The sequence below is a fragment of the Nicotiana tabacum genome, chromosome 2 (assembly GCF_000715075.1).
Source record: "Nicotiana tabacum cultivar K326 chromosome 2, ASM71507v2, whole genome shotgun sequence".
NCBI classification, from domain to species: Eukaryota; Viridiplantae; Streptophyta; class Magnoliopsida; order Solanales; family Solanaceae; genus Nicotiana; species Nicotiana tabacum.
The window spans coordinates 36,084,630-36,106,316 of record NC_134081.1 but is presented as its reverse complement, the minus strand read 5'-3'; the positions used below and the strand labels follow the sequence as shown (position 1 = coordinate 36,106,316).

The 21,687-nt window shown below is 37.7% G+C and overlaps 1 protein-coding gene across 1 annotated transcript; it reads left to right on the top strand.

Annotated features, from left to right (window-relative positions):
• The first annotated feature begins 3,953 nt into the window (after window positions 1-3,953).
• Window positions 3,954-21,083, top strand: LOC107770552 (cinnamoyl-CoA reductase 1-like). The gene is given in 6 exon segments (NM_001325068.1): window positions 3,954-4,235; window positions 4,311-4,483; window positions 4,693-4,878; window positions 20,162-20,324; window positions 20,444-20,630; window positions 20,740-21,083. Coding segments are annotated over 6 exon segments (975 nt in total). The 5' UTR covers window positions 3,954-4,114; the 3' UTR covers window positions 20,885-21,083.
• The last annotated feature ends 604 nt before the right edge of the window (window positions 21,084-21,687 follow it).

Below are 21,687 nucleotides of genomic sequence, written 5' to 3'. Positions count from 1 at the left end.
TCGTTTCTCGTCATTTTACTCTCCGAAAAAATGAGGAGACTATCTGTATACGGGTAAAATCGAACTCGGAATTTGACTGAGCATCCAACACAATAGGCCGGGATCGAGAAATGATGATAAAATCCCAGAGATCGACTTATGCCTTGCCGAATTAGCCACCGGAACCACCAGACTGGCCTTCGAGTTTACCGAGGTCATAACCGGTCCCGGTTATAACGATCTCAAGGAAAATATTGTTAACTTATCCGACAAGAGTTCGAAATTCCCGCAATTAACCAGACATTACGGCGGAAATTACGGAACATACCAAAAAAGGGGGACCTACAGTCAGCAAATCAATGACTTTTTACCTTTTATAGAACAATAGAATAATACCCTAAAAGTAGAACTCCTCTTATATATAAAGGGGGCCTAACAATTCATGAGGGGCATTGTAACATACACTCATAAGCAATATATTACCGCTATTCTTTAAGTTCTTATTCTTTGGTGTCTTGGTGTCGATTAGAGTACATTCAGCTCGAGGGTGACTAGCTTTCCTAGGCTGAAATTATCCAATTCGTGTGGTCTGCGGTTAATTTATCATTATTTATTTCAATTGCTATCAAATTTATCGTTCGGTATCAAATTAATCTGCATATCCTTTAAACCACTAATAAATTTAATTGTTATCCGATTTTGAGGGTAAACACATATCAACCGCACAGAAATAACCCCCGTGCCAAACATAACCCTAAGGCCCCAATCCTCACACATATAACGGATAAAGAAACTCAGGTAGGAAGACCATAACATGTATAAATGAGTGTTCATGATGCTACGATCATTAAGTATGAAAGCATTCTGAAATTAACACATTACATCCTTTTTAAGATGTCATATGTTCTAACATGATTTCTAGCACAGTTAATTAAGTTTATTAGTCATAGAATTAAATAAAGCATAAGTCAAAGAATTACCAAGTTTATCAAAGAAAGCATAAAATTCTCCCTCCCGAGCATGAAAAACCCTGGCATATGTATATACGCTCATCACCTCGTATATGCATCGCCCCCCGCCCCGCATGTAGCAAACAATGGCAATTAGTAGGAAAAATTTTCTCAACAAAGTTAGGCAAGACACTTACCTCAAACAAGCCAAATCGATACACTAGAAGCGCCATCCGCTCAAATCATCCTCCGAGCGGCTCGAAACTAGCCAAAAGCAACTCAAAATCATCAATTAATGCCATAAGAATCAAACTCAATCGATAAAGGTCGAATCTTTAATCAAATACTCAAAGTCAACTAAAAGGTCAACCCCGAATTCGCACCCCGGAACCCTCCAAAACTCACAAATTCCGAAAATCTATTCAATTACGAGTCCAACCATACTAATTTTACTCAAGTCCGACTCTGAATCGATGTTCAAAAACCAATAGATTCATCAATCAAATGCCAAAATTGAAGATAGAATAATGAAATATAATCAAATCAGAGTATAAAATACTTACCCCAATCCATTTGGTGAAATTCCTCTCCAAAATCGCCCAAATCCGAGCTTCATAATTCAAAATTTGATAAAATGACCAAAACCTTCGAAATAAAGTATTTTAAAATCACTGAACACGGGTACCCTTCACGAACGCGGAAGAAACATCGTGTTCACAATGCACAAACTACATTGCCCCAATTAACACTACGCATTTGCGGAATAGACCTCGTGAATACGAAGAACACGACTACCAGACCATCGCGAACACAGAGACACCAGCGCGAACGCGAAGAGAAATCCATCATCAACTGCCTAGCCCAGCTCACACTACACGAATGCGAAGGAAGGGACGCGAACACGGTGAAGATCACCATTAACACTTCACGAACACGAATATAGGGATGCGAACTCGAAGAAGAAAAGAAGCACCAGAAACCAGCAGAAATCAGCAGAACTAACATGGCCTAAAATGGTCCGAAACCCGTTCGAAACTCACCCGAGTCCCTCGGGACCCCGTCCGAACATATCAACAAGTCCCAAAATATAACACCGACCTACTCGAGGCCTCAAATCACACATAACAACATCAAAATCATGAATTATACCTCAAATTAAACTTAATGAACGTTTGAACTTTCGACTTCCAAAACTCATGCCGAACCTTATCAAATCAACTCGGAATGACCTCAAATTTTGCACACAAGTTCAAATAACATAACGAACCTAGTTTAACTCCCGAAACAACAATCCGGGCCCGTTATTATGAGAGTTAACTCTCGGTCAAACTTATGAACTTTCCAAACTTTTAAATTGACAATCTTTGCCAATTAGAGCCAAAACCTTCTAGGAACATCCAAATGCAAATTCGAACATACACCCAAGCCCAAAATCATCAGCCAGACCTGCCAGAACCATAAAAACTATGATGCAAGGTCAAATACGTCAAAAGTCAAACTTGGTCAACTCTTCCAACTTCAAGCTTCTCAAATGAGAATCATCCTTCCAAATCAATCATGAACCACTCAAAAAGTAAAACCGACGATACACACAAGTCATAATATACCATATGAAACTACTCATGACCTCAAACTGCCGAGTTGAATGCAAATCCTCAAAACGATCGGTCGGATCGTTATAGCTTTGGTGAGGGGCATTTTTGTTAGGCACTCGTACATTGTTGAGTGATTGTGTATGTGATGGTGAGGGAAATTTGAGCCAGGCACCTTGAGCGTGCTGAGAGTTAGTGTACTTGATTATTTCACTGTGATGATATTGAATTGACATGTATATTTGACATATAGGCATATAGATATACTTTTCTCATGCTAGCTGATAAATATAATGTTTTATCAATGTTGGGATTTAACTGTTATACTTGAAAAGCATGTCTAAATTCCTGTAATGTGAACGAGCTAAATATGATATCATTGAGTTATTTACTTATATTGTTTCCTTTATCTCCTAAGTTGTTACTGGCTATTGGTATTGTTTACTAATTTTTTCTTTTGAGCTCGTTACTGCTTTCAGCCTAAGGTATGTTTATTACTTATTGAGTATATGGGTCGGTTGTACTCATACTATACTCTGCACTTCATGTGCAGATCGAGATACTTCTGGGCACGGAGATTGCTAGAGTTGTGTTGGTACCATCTTTTGCGAGACTACGAGGTAGCTGCTATGTCGTCCGCAGACCTTGAAGTTCTCTTTCATTTATGTTCGTTATTACTGTTCTATAGTTCAGACAGTTGTATCGAGGGTTTGACATTGTATTTTGATATTCAGTAATGCTCAAGTACTCGTTGTCACCAGATCTTTGGTATGGTCGTAGTAGTATTATCGTTGTTTACTTAGTTATTTCATGACATTTCGCTGTTGAGTTTATTAAATTAAGTTTTATTGAATTCGCTGTCATTGTAAAATTGTTGGCTTGCCTAGCAAGTAGTGTTAGGCACTGTCGCGACTCAGTGGGAGTTGGATCGTGACAAAATGTAGAAGGATAAGACTTACTCAAATTTGAGATAAAACATAAAGTGGTAGTAAGAAATTTGTTAAAACAATACGATCTAATGTACTCAAACAAATCATATTACAGCGTGATATGTTTAGTATTCTTTAATATTGACAAGAGAATAAATTGCAAGTACTAGAATCAGGGGGTTAAATTATTACAGATATAGAAAAAGAAAATATGTTATCCACTACGAGATATGAAAAACAATTTCATGTCATACTTCTTAATTGATATCTAATGATTATATGTAAATTTTATCTGGAAGATTTAAATTTTAAGATAATTTGCATATAATTCAAATAACCCAAAGCATAATTTGATATTTGTGTTCGCGCGAGTACAAATAGTAATTCTTTTCGGTTGGAAGAAAGCTGCAATAATCAATAAGATTTCTTTTCCCTTATTTTCTCAATTTTGTTTTCTATTACTTTTAATTCTTTTATATACGAAAAAGTAAAGTAAAATTTCATCATCTCACTTTCCCTTCCCTAAATCCAAACAATGCACTACGTCTATTGCCAGGTGTCCAAGTTCTAGCCATACTTAGGCACAAAACTCAAAATGAATGTCTTCTCATTGGATACATAGAGCCGCATGCTTATTTCGCATTACAAATTGTGAATTAATGAAATGGCAAACAGAGCAGGTGAAGTAGTGTGTGTTACTGGAGGCAGCGGCTATATTGGTTCATGGCTGGTCCGTTTCCTTCTCGAGCGTGGCTACACTGTTCACGCCACCATCAAAGATCTCAGTCAGTCAACTCTCACCCCTTCTCTTCCTTTTTTTCTGGTTCAAGTAATTCCTAATTTCTCGACTTATCTTTTAGATGATGAGAAAGAGACGAAGCATTTACTTGCCTTAGAAGGGGCTGAATCCCGTCTCCTTCTTTTCCAAATTGATCTAATTAATTACGACTCAATTGTCCCCGCCATTACTGGTGCTGTTGGCGTTTTCCACCTTGCTTCCCCCTGCATTGTCGATCAAGTTAAAGATCCCGAGGTAAGGTCTTCAATCCCTTTAATTTTTTTCAATGTTAACCTGTGTAATTCTGCCACCATAGGCTTAGACAGATTGAAACAAATTAATTAGTACCCCTGTATGTATTGTCTACTGTTACTGTTCATTTACTTGTTCTTGATATTGATTTAAATGAGTTTTGGTACTAATTTGCTACTCTCTTCTCTACTTGGGGTTGTGTGGTGTTACAGAATCAGCTTCTGTCGCCAGCAATCAAAGGCACTATGAATGTACTTACAGCGTCAAAGGAGCTGGGGGTTAAACGTGTGGTGGTGACCACATCTGTATCGGCCATCATTCCAAGTCCTAATTGGCCGGCTGATCGTGTGAAAAATGAGGATTGCTGGACGGATATTGATTACTGCAAACAGAAAGGGGTACGCTCCTTTCTCTATCTTCTTTATCAAAATTATACCTTTCCCTTATCATACTTCCATTTTTTCTTTTCTGCTTGGCTTGTCTTTGCCTTTCCTTTGCTTCTTAACATTGCTTATGTGGTCTATGTGTTTTGGTTTCTTTGGCATTTGGATTAGAAAACGGTATGATTTTGAGATTGGTTTGGTTTCCTTTAGGTTCTCGGGAAACAGGATGTGATTTTGAAAGAATATGTTTTGTAATTGTTCTACAACACAAATCCAACCTCAATGAAAGCTAAAGTTCAGCTGCCTCATGTACTTTACCTTTATCGCAAATTTTCCAACGCAACCAACAGTTGGTCATAAGTTGGAAACGTCAAAGTTTTTGTACTACGTCCCTTAACCCCTTAATCATACTGTAGTTGAGAATTTTTAGCTTGAAAAGAGCAATACAAGTTTAAGTGACAAGAGTATCCCCGGTGAATTACAAATGCATATTACAAGAGCATCTTTACTTATAGGCGTAGCCACAGGTCATATTACACTAATATTATAAATAAACATATACATAGCATATGCCTGGTCACAAGTGAATACCCTTTGGAAGAGTCCTAAAGCATGACATGAATGGTACTTGGTGAGAATATCAGCAAATTGACACTCCGTCAGAAAATAATGGACAAGAATAGACCCCTAAGCCACATGTTTTGTAAATTCAACTACAAGATGCTTTCTATATAATTGATATATAAGTTTCTATATAAGATACATGTTCTTACATTATCACAAAAGACAAGAAGTGGGCCGAAGAGGACTGTATACAAGCAAAGAAGCAACTTTCCCCTTGGTGTGGTGCGAGACACAGTATTTTGCTCCTTAGAAGAGGAAGAAATAAGATTCTTATCAAAGAGAGCCACTCCAGTTATAGACCTACAAGTATCAGGAAAGCCATACGAAGTAGCGTCTAAATAAGCAGTGAGGAAAAACTACAACTTCAAATCTAGCCCAAAGTTAAGATTTCTTGCAATATAAAGCAAGATATTCTTTTGTACCAATAAAATGAGAAGAATTAGGAGTGTGCACGTGTTGACTAGTTGTATTCACTGCAACAGTAATGGCTGGCAAAGCATGGAAATATTGTAAGGCACCCACCATACTACAGTATAAATTGCGATCGTCCGAATTAACATCCTTAATGGTGAACAAAATGGAAAGAACATTGACTTGGACTAGAGCATACCAATGATTATTTGAAGGTTTTACTGTGAGATTAGTTAAGTCCATGATATATTCAAGCTGTTTGTAGTTGATTTTATGATCTTTGGCAAGCGAAGGAACAATTAGAGCCTTCATAAGGAGTTGAATATATATATGAAAATATTTGAAACATGAACACCCACATCGCAGTGCTATGACCAATGCAACAATGAAGCAAAGAAGATGAACATCGTGAAACACAAGTGTAGTGCCATGTCATCATATTTATGCACCATGGCATTAGTCCAAAGTGTATTCTTCGTCTTCTGTGCGGACATTGCAGTGTCAGATAGTAATTCTAAAGTTGCTAGTGTGTATGAGCGCTGCTGCACCGACTTTTGAAATCATGAACTCTCTCCAATTCAAAAATGGTTTTGGATTGTAAATTTTTAGAAGGAGAGGGGATAGTTCAACATGAAGGGATAAAAAAGAAAAGATAGAAGATGAACTCGATTAGCCACCCATCTTCAATGCAAGTTCTTCTTTCTCTTATTCTTTTTAAGTTTGTGTTGACATGAAAGTCTGAAATACCTTTCTAGGTTGGGATGAGGTGTAGTTGATTGATTAATTGATTTGTCATGAAGAAAGTAGTTTTCCTTGGTTTTCTTCACTTGTGTTATGGAGTAAATTATGTAGTTGGAGTGAAATTGAGCCCATGCTTGTTCAATCGTACTTGAGATTTGATTGCTTCTAGGTTTGGTTCAGTAGTAAGGATGCACAACTGAGTATCTGAGGTGGGACACATGTCACTAGCTCAAATCTTGCCGATCACAAGAAGCCTGATAATTAAGCAAGGTAGAGAAGAGCGACAGGGCCATACCTTCTGGAGTTTCAACTTGTGGGTCAACTAGGGTTGCCGGCTAACTCACAGGAAATTTCTCGGTTATAAATATGTAAAATTTGTACCTTGAGATGTGAGTTTCATATTTGCTTCGTTGAATGGCCACATTATCATACTTAGTTTCTTCATCCATGTATTGTGAAATTGCACAAAATTTAACCAGGTTATGTTTAGTTATACTTGAGTGAATAAAATCTAACGTGAGGTCAAATTAGAGGAGTTAGGTTGATTCAAGAATACTCAAGTTATTATTGTTAAAGTATGCAATAATTTTGATTAAGCTACCCGATAGGAACAATATGAAGATTTGTGTGCTAAAAATAGGAGAACTTCTTAAACCTTAAAGCATCTCAGAGTAACTAAATGAGAGTCTACTCTTGAGAATAATCATGGTTAGGTATCTCAGAGGTGGTCACTTCTACGTTAAAAGATGATTAGAAAGTAAGGGATTTTACCAATTCTTGAAAATTAGTTCCACAGCCGTCATGCGTCCTGTGTGAAATTAACCAAGAGTCTACCCGGGAGCAACATCAAGGTAAAGGACTTTAGAAAGAGGCAGTCTCACCTGAAAATGACAATTTTATACTTCAGAATGGTATTGTTTAAAACTTGTGTTAACAAAAAACTGTAACAAGCATGTAGGTAAAGTTAAATCCTAACTATTAGCAACTTTGGTATTTCTTTTGAAACTTATTTCTCATGTATTTCATGTATCTTTTGACCATTTGTTTTGTTAGATATTAGAAGGAATTAATTTTTTGAGAAGGGTTTAATATTAGAAGGAATTAATTGAATCTCAACATTTGACTTCTCAAGCCACAAGAATAAGAATCACGTGTTGTCGACCATATATTAGTCTTTTTGGGATCGACAATCTTTTTCACCTCTGTACTATACTACTATTCACTTGAGATTGATGAGTCGACTACTTTAATCTACACGATCAAGATTGCTAGCATACTTCTTTGAGAAAGATGCAAGCAATTGGCCAAGCGAGTGATGCAGACACCCGGAAAATAAGTGAGAGCATCCAAATTCTTGGTAGAAAACTCCGGACCAGAAGAGTAATCCCCGATGAGAGTCGATAAAACCAACTTCTTATATATAATAACAAAAAGAGAGATAATGATTACCAAAAGAATTATGAAACCAATCAGACAATAACTCATGGCAAAAGCAATTGAGAAAAGTTTTTTGACATCAAACTGAATATACCAACCACGAGAGAGAAAGAGATAGTCAAAGGACAAACATCTCACTGTAATGCCTGAGAATGGCCCTCGGCAATCATCAATGTATTATAATAATCTAGAGAGTCACAAGACTTTTGATTTACAAGTAGACACACGTACAACCATCAATGGTCATATATGACGTACATGTAACAAAAGACCTCATACCATTTGCAACTAGTATGGTAAACTCCTCTACAAAAACACTTCATCACCACTTAACTACACAGTTGAAACAAATAGGTTCTATAGGCAAATTAGTCAACAACAACAACTACAACAACTACGCCTCAGTCCCAAACAAAATTGGGGTCGGCGATATGAATCCTCACTTCTTTCTTTAAGCTCAGCTTCTATCATCATTATGCCAAAATAAAATAAGAGTAGTACTAAAAATAAGTTAAATTATATATATATATATACATATACATACATATATATATATATATGTGTGTGTGTGTATGTGTGATGAAATTGAGAAGAAGAGAAGACTTCTTTATATTTCAATGTATGTTTTACCTCCTATTGATACATGTTTTTATACAAAAGTCCTACAGCTATTCTAGGAAAGAAAATAAATGAAAATAATGAGAGAATATTCAGTTACAGTACAATCTTCCTACAATCAAGCTATTAATTAAAGATTTGATTCTCTGATTCTTCTCCTTAAGCTGGTCAACACTCCCCCTCAAGTTGGTGCAAATATGTCACACATGACCAACTTGCAAACTAGTGGATGGAAAGTCCGTTTGTTGAGACCTTTGGTAAACACATCAGCTAGCTGCTTTTCAGATGACACATGGAACAAACTCAAGTCACCACTTGTAACTTTTTCTTTGATGATGTGTCGATCAACTTCAACATGCTTTGTCGGTCATGCTGGACTGGATTATGAGCTATACTAATGGCAGCCTTGATATCACAATACAAGGAAAGTTTCCTTATTTCAGACAATCTCAATTCCTCTAGTAGCTTTTGTAACCACAAAAGTTCACAGACCTCTGCACTTGATCTAGCAACTACACTTTGCTTCTTGCTTCTCCAAGTAACTAAGTTTCCTCCTACGAGTGTACAATAACCGGATGTGGATCTTCTGTCATCTAGAGATCCAGCCCATTCCGCATCTGTAAAGACTTCTATATCTGGAGGTGACCATGTTTGGAGAACAATAAACCTTTTCCGGGAGCAGATTCAAATACTGCAAAATGTGAAAGATAGCTTGCATATGAGTAGCTCGGGGATCATGTATGAACTGACTCACCAAGCTGATTGAATAGGCTATGAGGGTGTTTGGATTGGCTTATTTAAGTGCTTATTGTTTTTTTTTGTGGTGATTGACAATGATAAAAAACTGCTTAAAAGTACTTACTTTTAGGCATGAAAAGTACAAAAATAAGCCAAAAGCCAAAAGTTGGGTATTACCAACTTATGACTTTTGACTTTTAGCTTATAAGCTACTTTTTAAAAGCCAATCCAAACACCCTCTATGTCTGGTCTAGTGTGAGAGAGATAAATGCGTCTTCCAACCAATCTTTGATATTTTTCCTTATCAACTGACTTTCCAGTTCCGCTTGTAACTTGTGATTACTTTCAATGGGCGATTCTGTCGGTTTGCAACCTGGCATACTAGTTTCTTTCAAAAGATCCAAATTATATTTTCTTTGAGAAATAAAGATTCCTCTTTTTGATCTAGCAACCTCAATTCACAAGTAGTACTGCAACTTCCCTAGATCTTTGATTTCAAATTCTTGTGCTAACAACTTCTTCAATCGAGTCATCTCCTCTTTGTCATCTCCTATCATTAGGAGGAGATGACTATAAGATCAAGTTTTCCTCAGATTCTTGAAAGGTAACATCCATGTTGACAAAGAGGAGATAACTCTAAGATCATGTTTCCCAAAGTTCCTAGTGTGAACAAAGTAGAGACACCCAAATATCTTTGGAGGAGCAGTATAATCATTCTTACCCTTTAATGCTTCCATTGGAGTCCCAAAATTGAGAGTTTTTTGTGGCATTCTATTGATGAGATATGTAGCTACTAAAATGGCATCCCCCAGTAAGGTTTTGGTAGTTTCGTGGTAAACATAAGATATCTTGCGACTTCTGACAAATGCATTTTTCCTTTATGCAACCCCATTTTGTGCACTAGTATAAGGACAACTAGTTTGATGGATTATCCCATAAGACTCCAAATAAGCACCAAAATTTGTATCCATGTATTCAGTGCCATTGTCAGTACGCAAGATTTTTATCCTAGCCTCAAACTGAATGCAAATCATCTTATGAAATATGACTGAAAGCAGGAGAAAACTTCAGTTTTGGCCTTTAACAAATACACCAAGTCATTCTAGTGCAACAATCAATAAAAGTAACAAACCATCTATTACCAGATAAAGAAACTGTTTGAGTAGGACTCCACACATCGGAATGAATAGTCGAAAAAAGAGTTGTACTTTTATTATCACTAAGAGGATAAAAGTTTCTAGTATACTTGGCAAATTCACAAGCATCACAAAACAAAGATTCAAACTCAATTTTGGAAAACAAACTAGGATATAACTTCTTTAAAGCGAAAAATGATGGGTGCCCCAACCGTTTATGCCACTGTATTATTTCTTGGTTGACATCCTTATTTCCTCCAAAAAAAGGCCTGACCAGAGTCTCGAGTTTCATCAATCCAATATAAGTCATCATGCAATCTACCACTGCCAACCCTCTTCCTTGTTTGAAGATTCTGAAAAACGCAATGATAAGGAAAGAACTCGACACTATAATTTAGTTTTTTGGTGATGGCGCTAACAGATAACAGGTTAGCGGGAAACTCAAGTACATGGAGAACAAATGATAGTGTAATATCACGTGTACAAACAACGGAACTTGTTCCAGAGACGAGAGTTAGGGAGCCATTGGCTATTCTGACATAATCCCCTTTGGAACTAGGAGAGTAGTTTTGAAAGCCTTAGAGGAGCTTGTCATGTGTTTATTCACACCAAAATCAATAATCCAAGAATTAAGGTGAGCATTAAAGGCAATACCCGACTGCACGTAATTGGAAGTTGCAATATTAGAAGAGTCAAGTTTATTCAGGAGACGGCGAAGATGCTGAACTTCATTCGAAGACAATGCTTAAAATGCTTCTCCAGAAGCAGTTTCTCTGGTTGTCTCCACATTTTCTGCAATATTAGCTTGAACCCTTGATGGACCTACACGTTTTCCTCCACAACCTCTAGTTGGTCTACCATGTAGTTTCCAGCATGTCTCCTTTGTATGCCTTGGCTTTCCACACTAATTACAATGCATGTAATCTTTATCAGAAGTGAATGCTTTTGGTTGTTCATGAGACATAGCTAACCCGAACTTCTCCATTTGTGCTGAATAAAGCATGACCCCTCGTCGGCTCTCTTCCTCTTGAACATAAGAGTATGCATCCTCAAGAGAAGGAAAAGGAACTTTACCGAGAACTTGAACCCTGATCTGATCATATTCTTGATTCAAACCGGCTAGAAAATCATAGATCCTTTCCTTTTCAACCAATCGTTGAAAGAGAACTGCATCATCAATACACTTTGCTTGGAGATCCTGATAGTAGTCAATCTCCTGCCATAACCCGCTTAACTCGGAATAATAATCAGTGATAGTCAATTCACCTTGCTTAGTCGTATGAATTTTATTTCGAATTTCAAAAATCTAGGCATAATTTCCCTTGAGAGAATAAGTGCGCTTGGCTGAATTCCAAATTTTTTTTGTAGTGTCAAGCAACAAATATTGTTTAGAAATTCGAGGGTGCATAGTATTCAAAAGCCAAGTCATAACAAGGGAATTATTAAAATCCCATTGACTATAAGTAGCATCAATCACATCAGGTTGTTTCTTTTCTCCAGTAATATAGCCAATCATTTTTCTGGATTTAATAAACAACAAACAAGCCATTGACCAGGCAAGATACGAACCAACACCATCCAATTTTACCATACTAATACCATGTGAAATAAAATTATTGTTATCTACTGTTTTTGAGTCCCCCTTATTTTTGAACAATCCGTAGCACCAAAAATATTCCGGAATATAAATGCTAAACAGAAGAACCTCGTTATCCAAAACAACCTTCAGAATTTGAAAAAAGGCTACTGCAGCTAACTGGTTACGCCAGACTTGTCTTCTGGTGTTCGAAAAAATTTGAAACTAGTTTGGGTAGGTCGTACAGTAGATATAATCTTTCCCGTGGTACCAATTGTTGTACAGAACTGGCGGAAGGTGAGAAAAAAAAGCTTCGGACAGAAACTTTAGCAAGAAAACTAGAAGAAAGAGGGAGAAAACTCAACCTATTGAACCCTAGTGCTGCAGAAGGAGAAAACTCACCTCAAAACGCTTTGATACCATGATGAAATTGAGAAGAAGAGAAGGCTCTCTTTGTATTTCAATGTATGTTTTACATCCTATTGATACATGCTTTTATACAAAAGTCCTACAACTATTCTAGGAAAGAAAATAAATGAAAATAATGAGAGAATATTCAGTTACAATACAATCTTTCCTATAATCAAGCTATTAATTAAAGATTTTATTCTCTTATTCTTCTCCTATAATTAAGCTGGTCAACACAATATATATACTCCATCCGTTCCAATTTATGTGAACCTGTTTGACTGGGGTCCTAAATAAGTCAAAAGGGGTCTAGAGTATTTGTGTGGTTATAAAAGCTTCTCATTAAGGGTAGAATCGGAAGTTTAAGCTAAAGTATTTCCAAATTTAGAAAGGGGTTATTCTTTTTGGAACAGACCAAAAAGGAAATAGGTTTACATAAATTGGAACGGAGGGAGTATATAATAGTAAATAATAATAAGAAAAATATTACACCTTGTTAGAAGGTTGGTGGAACTGTACAGAGAGAGGAAGAAGGATCTGCACATGGTGTTTATTGACCTAGAGAAAGAGTATGACAAGGTTCCTAGAGAAGTTCTCTGGAGATGCCTGGAGGTAAAAGGTGTGTCGGTTCCCTACATTATGGCGATTAAGGACATGTATGATGGGGCTAAGACTCGGGTTAGGACAGTAGGAGGCGACTCTGAGCATTTTCCGGTTGTAATGGGGTTACACCAAGGTTCTGCGCTCAGTCCGTTCTTATTCGCCCTGGTGATGGACGCGTTAACACACCATATTCAAGGGGATGTGCCATGGTGCATGCTATTCGCCGATGACATAGTTCTGATTGATGAGTCGCGAGCCGGTGTTAACGAGAGGCTGGAGGTTTGGAGACAAGCTCTTGAGTCTAAGGGTTTCAAGCTGAGCAGGACGAAGACGGAATACCTGGAGTGTAAGTTCAGCGCTGAGCCAAGGGAAGTGGGCGTGGATGTGAGGCTTGATTCGTAGGTCATCCCGAGTAGAGGCAGCTTCAAATACCTTGGTTCGGTTATCCAGGGGGGAGGGGAGATCGACGAGGATGTCACCCACCGTATTGGGGTAGGATGGATGAAGTGGAGGTTAGCATCTGGATTCCTGTGTGACAAAAGAGTACCACCGATACTCAAAGGTAAGTTCTATAAAGCGGTGGTTAGACCAGCCATGATGTATGGGGCTGAGTGTTGGCCCGTTAAAAACTCACATATCCAGAAGATAAAAGTAGCAGAAATGAGGATGTTGCAGTGGATTTGCGAGCACACTATGATAGATAAGATTAGGAATGATGATATTCGGGAGAAGGTGCACGTGGCTCCCATTGATGACAAGATGTGGGAAGCGAGGCTTAGATGGTTCGGACATGTTCAGAGGAGAAGCCCAGATGCTCCGGTACGGAGGTGTGAGCGGCTGGTTGTGGAGGGCACGAGAAGAGGTAGAGGGCGGCCTAAGAAGTATTGGGGAGAGGTGATCAGGCAGGATATGGCGAGGCTCCAGATTTTCGAGGACATAACACTTGATAGGAAGATGTGGAGGTCGAGTATTAGGGCCATAGGTTAGGAGATAGTTGAGTCGTGCCTTACTTCGTACTATTGTGGGACTAGCCATGTAGGGTTTTTGTCTAAGATAGCTAGTGGCAATGTTGTGTCTTACTATTTCGCTTTTCAGTGCAGGTGCTATTTACTAGCTATCGCTTTTGCTTTGCATCTTTCTTCTAGATTTCATGGTGTTCTTATTTTTCTTATGATTGTTGTGGTGATACTAATATTGTCTCCCTTTGCTTTGCATCTTTCTTCTGGATTTCATGATGTTCCTATTTTTCCTATGATTGCTGTTGTGATACTAATATTGTCTCCTTTTTGTCCTTTTGTCATTTTATTTTTTTTTGAGTCGAGGGCCTTTCGGAAACAGCTTCTCTACTCCTTCGGGGTAGGGGTAAGGTCTGCGTATACACTACCCTCCCCAGACCCCATTAATGAGATTTTACTGGGTTGTTGTTATTGTTGTTGTTGCAATAATAAGAAAAATAGTAATAATATTAAAAATTCTCTAACAAATTTAAAGCCTATTCCTAACTAGTAAGTATCACCTTCTTTTTCTTCCATTGCCCCATATTTTTAGTTAAGTCTGCATTTATTCCTAGAATTTATAGGTCATTCGAGGTAACTTTTTCCATGTGATTTTAGGTCTACCTTGTCTCCTTTTAACACCTTCGTTCACTGTAGTTTACTCCTCCGGACTGGTGCATTTATAGGGCGACGCAAGACACGACCAATCCATCTCAAGGGGCCTTCTCTCATTTTATCCCCATTGCATACTACTTGCACCTTCTAGCGAATGTGGTAATTTTTAATGATTTAATCTTGTATGACCGTTCATCCGTCTTAGCATTCACATCTATACAACATTCATCTTGCGGATATGCTGGAGTTTAGCAACCCAACATTCACTACCATATAACATTGTTGGTCTTATACCGTTCTATAGAACTTACCTTTCACTTTGGTAGGCATCCTTCTATCATATAACACTTCGTTAGCACTTCTCCATTTCAACCATCTAGTTTTAATCCTATGAGTAACATTGTAACGACCCGGCCAATCGTTTTGAGCATTTGCATTTCCATTCGGTGATTTGAGGTCGTGAGTAGTTTCATATGATGTATTATATAACTTGCGTGTATGGTCGGTTTTGGTTTTCGAGTGGTTCAGGGTTGATTTGGAAGAATGATTCTCACTTTGGAAGTTTTGAGTTGGAAGAGTTGACCAAGTTTTACTTTTGTGTATTTGACCTCGGATCGGAGTTTTGATGATTCCGTTAGGTCCGGATGGTTATTTCTGACTTAGGCATTTGCCCGAATTCGTATTTAGATGTTTCTAGAATGTTTTGGCTTGAAGTGGCGAAAGTTGGCAATTTGAAGGTTTGAAAAGTTTATAGGTTTGACCGGGAGTTAACTTCGATGTCGTCGGGTTCAGATTGTTGTTCCAGGAGTTGGAATAGGTTCGTTATATCATTTGGAACTTGTGTGCAAAATTTGAGGTGATTCCGGGTTGTTTAGACGTGTTCGACGTAAGTTTGGAATTTGGAAATTTGAAATAGTTCATTAAGCTTGATTTGAGGTGCGATTTGTGATTTTGATGTTATTTCGGGTGATTTGGGGCCTCGAATAGGTTCATGTTGTGTTTTTGGACTTATTGGTATATTCGGTCGGGGTATTGAACGCCTCGAGTGAGTTTCAGACGGGGTTTCGATGGGCTCGGGTGAGTTTCGGATGGGTTTCGAACCATTTTGGGGCATGTTGGTTATTGCTGGTTGGCAGGGATATGGTGTGGTCGCACCTGCGGAACTATGGGCGCAGGTGCGGTGGCCACAGATGCGGACGAGAGGGCGCAGAAGCGAGCTGGCTGAGAGCTGGGTGTTGCGCATTTGCAATGTGTTTTCTGCAGTTGCGGCTTCGCAAGCGGGAGGTGGCTTCCGCAGGTGCGGGTGGTTGGGCAGTGAGTGGAACTCGCGGATGCGACGCTGCAGATGCGACAGTTTTGTCCGCAGATGCGGAGATGCCTGGGCAGATCTCATATATTCGAGGGTTGAGTTATTTTATCACATTTTGAGATTGGGAGCTCGGTTTTGAGCGATTTTTGAGGTGATTTTCTCCACTTGGATTGGGTAAGTGTTCTTGACTCGGTTTTGATTTTTATTGTTGATTCCATCTTTGATTTTGGCATTTGAGTGATGAATCTAAAAGAGAAATTGGGAATTTTGGTTAAAACTTTTCTAAAGTGAATAATTTGGTTTTGAACATCGATTTGAAGTCGGATTTAGATGAAACTAGTATGGTTGGACTCGTATTCGAATGAGTTGCCGGAATTTGTGGGTTTTGTCGGGTTCCAAGGTGCGGGCCCGGGTTGACTTTGAGTATTTGATTAAAGATTCGCCATCTATTGTTTGGGTTTGATTCCTATGGCGTTATTTGATGTTTTTGAGTTGCTTTTTGCTAGTTTCGAGCCGTTCGGAGGTCGATTCGAGCGGGATGGCGCTTCTAGAGTATTGATTTTGCTTGCTTGAACTAAGTATTTTACCTAACTTTGGTTCAGGCACTAGTTGCCTGAATTATTGGTGATAACTACATGCTATGGGTGGGGCACAGGTGTGGGGTTGAGTCATGTGCGTGCACCGGGGTATTATTCATGCTCGGGGTAGTGCTTAGGCTACGATATGCCTTGAATTGATTGCTAAACTTCATGCTGTGATGTTTCTTATATTTGTACCCCATTTGTGAGCTATTTGAACCATGTTTGAGGTTACATAGAGGTTAATCTCCTGACTTAACTTGATAATTGCTACTTTCGTGATGTAATTACCTGATTTGAGCTGTGGTAGCATACGATGCACATGCATACACCTTAACATGTCACTTATACCAGTCCATGAGTATGAAATTTGATATTCATTGATCATGTACATGTAATCTTGCATATCTGCCTTCTGTGTGATATGAATTGGACTGGTAGCACGTGAATACGCCGTGTGGATTGTGATTATTGGCACGTGAACACGCCGTGCAGATTATGATTATTGCCACGTGAATACGCCATGCAGATTGTGATTATTGGCACGTGAATACGGCGTGCGGGATATTATGGCACATGACTACGTCGTGCAACGTGTGGATAAATATCCATCCCCTAGGGTCATCCTCTTATGTTTCTCTCTTGATGGTGTACACGCGGTATGAGGAAAGCTGATCAGTGGTTTGGTTCGGTTATTGTGTTTCTAAGGAAAACTGGCCAGTTTTTGATTAGGTTATTGCATTTTTTCTTTACTTGCAATTTCCTTGGATGTATACATGGTTTTTATTGCATCTTTTCTCTATTTGCTAGCTCCGGAATGTATACATGTCTTTATGCATATCTTCTTTATATGCCACCTTACTTGATGAGTTGGGACACGGTACATATCGTTCTTATATGTGAATCCGTGTGACTTGACTTGTTTAATCACGCATATCTTCTCTATATGCAAGTTTGATGATTGATTGATATTAGACGCATATCTTCTCTATATGCTGGATTATTAACCGAAAAAAGCATGTTACATTATCTTTGGGCACTGAGGAGGTTTTATCTGTGATTTATGACTTGATAACATTTTTGCTATGTACTTGCGAGATATATGAATTGAACATGTTATTAGCGAGTATCATTTTTAATTCTTGCCACTATTACCTCGACGAGTTTAGTTATGATACTTGCTGAGTACATGTAGTCGGTTGTACTCATACTACATTTCTGCACCTTACGTGCAAATCTTGGAGCTGAGATGCTGTGGATGACGGGAGCTGGCACTGAAGATGTACCTGCTTTCCGGATATAGCTATCACTTGTCCTTGGTAGTTTTAGATTCGAATTCTGTTTATGTACATTCCAAACAGATGTTCTATTTATTTTCATACCATCTTTGTAAATCTAAGTCTTAGTGGTTCATGACTTGTACTACCAATCCTTGAGTTATAGTATGAAAATTCAGTTATTTCACTTATTGATTTCTTATTATTTTCATTAGAATTGTGTTGACTGTATTTTGACTTACCTAGCGGGTTGGATTAGGTGCCATCACGACTAGGTGGATTTTGGGTCGTGACAAACATCTTCATCTATCATTTCATTCTCTTGAAATAACGAGCCTAGACATCTAAATTGTTTGCATTTTGGCACCGTATTCCCGTCTAGTCTCACCTCAACTTCATTGTTGTCATGCTGACCAAACTTGCAGTGCATGTATTCAATCTTACTCCTACTTATCCTAAAGCCCTTGCTCTCCAAAGACATGAAATTAAGAGAATACCTAGGATTTGGCTTAGGCAACTCCACTCTACATCGGGTCATCATGGGATGATTTGAACATAAGAGGAGAGTGACATGCGAGAAGAACGGAAGAAAAAAAACCACGACGTATGTCTTGCTAAAGGCATGGAAAAGGAATTCAGGAACCAAGAAGAAGAGGGAACTTAGGAGATGGAGAAGAAGAGGAGGACAAAGTTCAGAGGATGCTTTGAGCATATGACTGGACAATGCTGCAGGTACATAAAAGATGGCATAATAAGGATCTTCATCACCAATATCACTTTGTGTGATCTGCTGTGGATCTCCATTGCCACTCTCTATGACATTTTTTGTGCCACTTACTGCATCTCTCAAATGTCTGTTCCAGTGGCTATGACAAAAATATTAAGTGATTGCAATTGTGGGACTAGAATAAGAAAGTTAAGAAGTACTACCTAATTGATTGTGGAAGAATTAATTCTCCAATAAAGATGGGGGGTTAGGGATTAGAGACTTGAGTGTTCAACTAAGTTTTACTAGGGAAGTGTTTTTGGAAGTTTCAAATGGAGGATCAAACTTTATGGAGAAAAGCTATTGGTGAGAAATATGGCGTCCAAATGGTGGGTTGGAGGACTATTCAGATCATTTTGCCATGTAAAGCAGCTCTGTGGAAGAGTATAATGAAAGTATAAGAGAATTTTTACTGGAATATCAGTTTTAAAATAGACAATGGAGCTAAAATCACTTTTGGAAATAAAGATGATGTGGTGATGTCTCTTCATGTAAAGCTATCTGATCCATTTTCAATATGTTTAGCCGGCAAACAGCAGCAATCGCACAAATTGGTAAATAACAGGGCGGAGGAATCTTATCGACCTGAACCTTAGGAGAAACTTGTAGAATTGGGAAATTGATGAGCTGAATTGCTTGATTGGATTATTATTGAAGCAAAAAATATCACTCATAGACAGAAAGCAGGGAGATGGAAGGGCAGGAGGATGGTATTTCTCAACAAAGTCAATTTATAATATACATATTACTTTTCTCGCTCAATTTGGATCCCAGAGCATTGAGAAAATTGGACTTTTTCTAAACAGCAGTCAGCGCGGGAAGCCACTCTGATAAAAGAGGATTTAGGAAAGGGAGGACAGACTATCAGTTGGTAATTCATGTGACAGGAAGCAGAAGAAGGTGTAAACCATTTATTGCTGAATCGTCCGACTGCATACATAAATGGTGTAGAATATGGAATATTTTGCGAGTTGAATGGATGATGTCATGAATCATTAGAGGTGGAAGCTTAAGAAAGAAGAGACAGAGAAAAAGAGTGATGGGAAGAGGCTCCTTTGGCACTCATATGGACCATTTGGAGTAACTGAATTGCTTTTGGAGAGTGGAAATAACCTTGTAGAAGTTGGTGGAACCTTATAGTTCTTTTACACATTTGGAGCATATGATGTTTAAAAAAGTGTCTATACAGTATGCTCTTAGTGGAGAATACAATTTTTTTTATATACTGTTTTCTTTAATAAAATCTTACCTTATCCAAAAAAAAAAAAAAAGAACGAAAAAGAATACATTTTTTGTGTAAAACTCTCTACTCTGGTTTATATCTTGCATGTGGGATTTCCTCATCGAATCAGTGAATTTTAGCTTCATAAAGAGAAAATATTGCCATGAAAGACGAGAAAAAAATGTTGTTTAGTTTGTATCCCTAAAAGAACCTTTCTTAAATGTGACATGCACTGGTTCCTTAGGTATGGTATCCCTTATCAAAAACACTTGCTGAAAAAGCTTCTTGGGAATTTGCCAAGGAAGAAGATTTGGATATTGTTGTGGTGAATCCAGGAACTGTAATGGGTCCCATGCTCCCACCAACTCTTAATGCCAGCATGCTCATGATTCTTCGTCTTCTTCAAGGTAACATTGAGTAATGATCTCTACTCCTAGGTTTAACATGTCTCATTCTAGATTGTCATTCCCATCTTTGTTGGTGGTGTCCTCAACATGACATGCCTTGTCATTTTATTTATGCTCAGGCTGCACCGCTACATATGAAGATTTCTTTATGGGACTAGTCCATGTCAAGGATGTGGCGTTAGCTCATATTCTTGCTTATGAAAACAATTCAGCAAAAGGAAGGCACTTGTGTGTTGAAGCCATAACTCACTATGGTGACTTTGCCGCTAAGGTTGCAGAGCTTTACCCTGAATATAACATTCCTCGGTAATACTTTTTAATCTAACCTTCTTGAGGAGTGAATATTTTGTGTGATCCTAGAGCTGTAGTAAAAAAATAGTTATTTTCACTGTCACGTTTTGCTCGTCTTGATCAGGTTGCCAAAAGATACTCAACCTGGACTATTAAGGGCCAAGGATGGAGGTAAGAAGTTGATGGATTTGGGACTACAATTTATTGACATGGAGCAAATAATTAGGGACTCTGTTGAGAGTTTGAAGATCAAGGGCTTTATTTCTTAAATGTCCATAGCTGGAACTACAGTGGCATCTTCGATCAACTTGTACTAGCTGTAAGGAAATAAAACTATTTGTAATTTGACCTTTTCATATGACGTGATTTGTCATTTCAAGTCAACATCTTGAAATAAAACAAGAAAGTCACAATTTGAATCTAAGCTTTCTAAATAAATAATAAGGGAAATTACAAGTAAGTTAATACAAAATTAGCCAATTTGTTAAATATTACCAATATTAGCCAATTAGCTTTTTGTAGCCAAAAAGATATTAAATTTTTTCGTGGGTGTTATTGGAATAGATTGAATACATCTTAAAGAGTTTAAATCTCAGTTTTGGGATGATTTTGGTAGAGTTTTGAAGTGGTTTGAATTGAAAATACAAGGTAGAAGATGAACATTAAAAAAAATGTGTATTACAATGTGTATCATTTGTGTATCACATATGTATCATATTTGTATCAAACGTGTATCACATGTATATCCATGTATATCTGTTGTGGGCACTTAATTTTTGACCATATTTAGATTTTTCACCAATTTTTAGTATGTAAATAATTTTAAGTTTAATTTACATGTTTTAACTTTTATTTTATCTTTTTATAAGAAAATTGAAAATTGAAGGAGTCACATTTTAGTATAGGTTTTATTTTCATTTACAAAGAAAGAAAAGTTTCCAAAAAATAGTTTATTTAGTTTAGTGTAATTTGTAAGTTAGAGGTTTTAATAAATGAACATTGAGTAATTAGTATTTGATCTTGCTATTTTAATTTAATAGTAGTATTTTATCTTATTAAAAAAAAGAAAAAA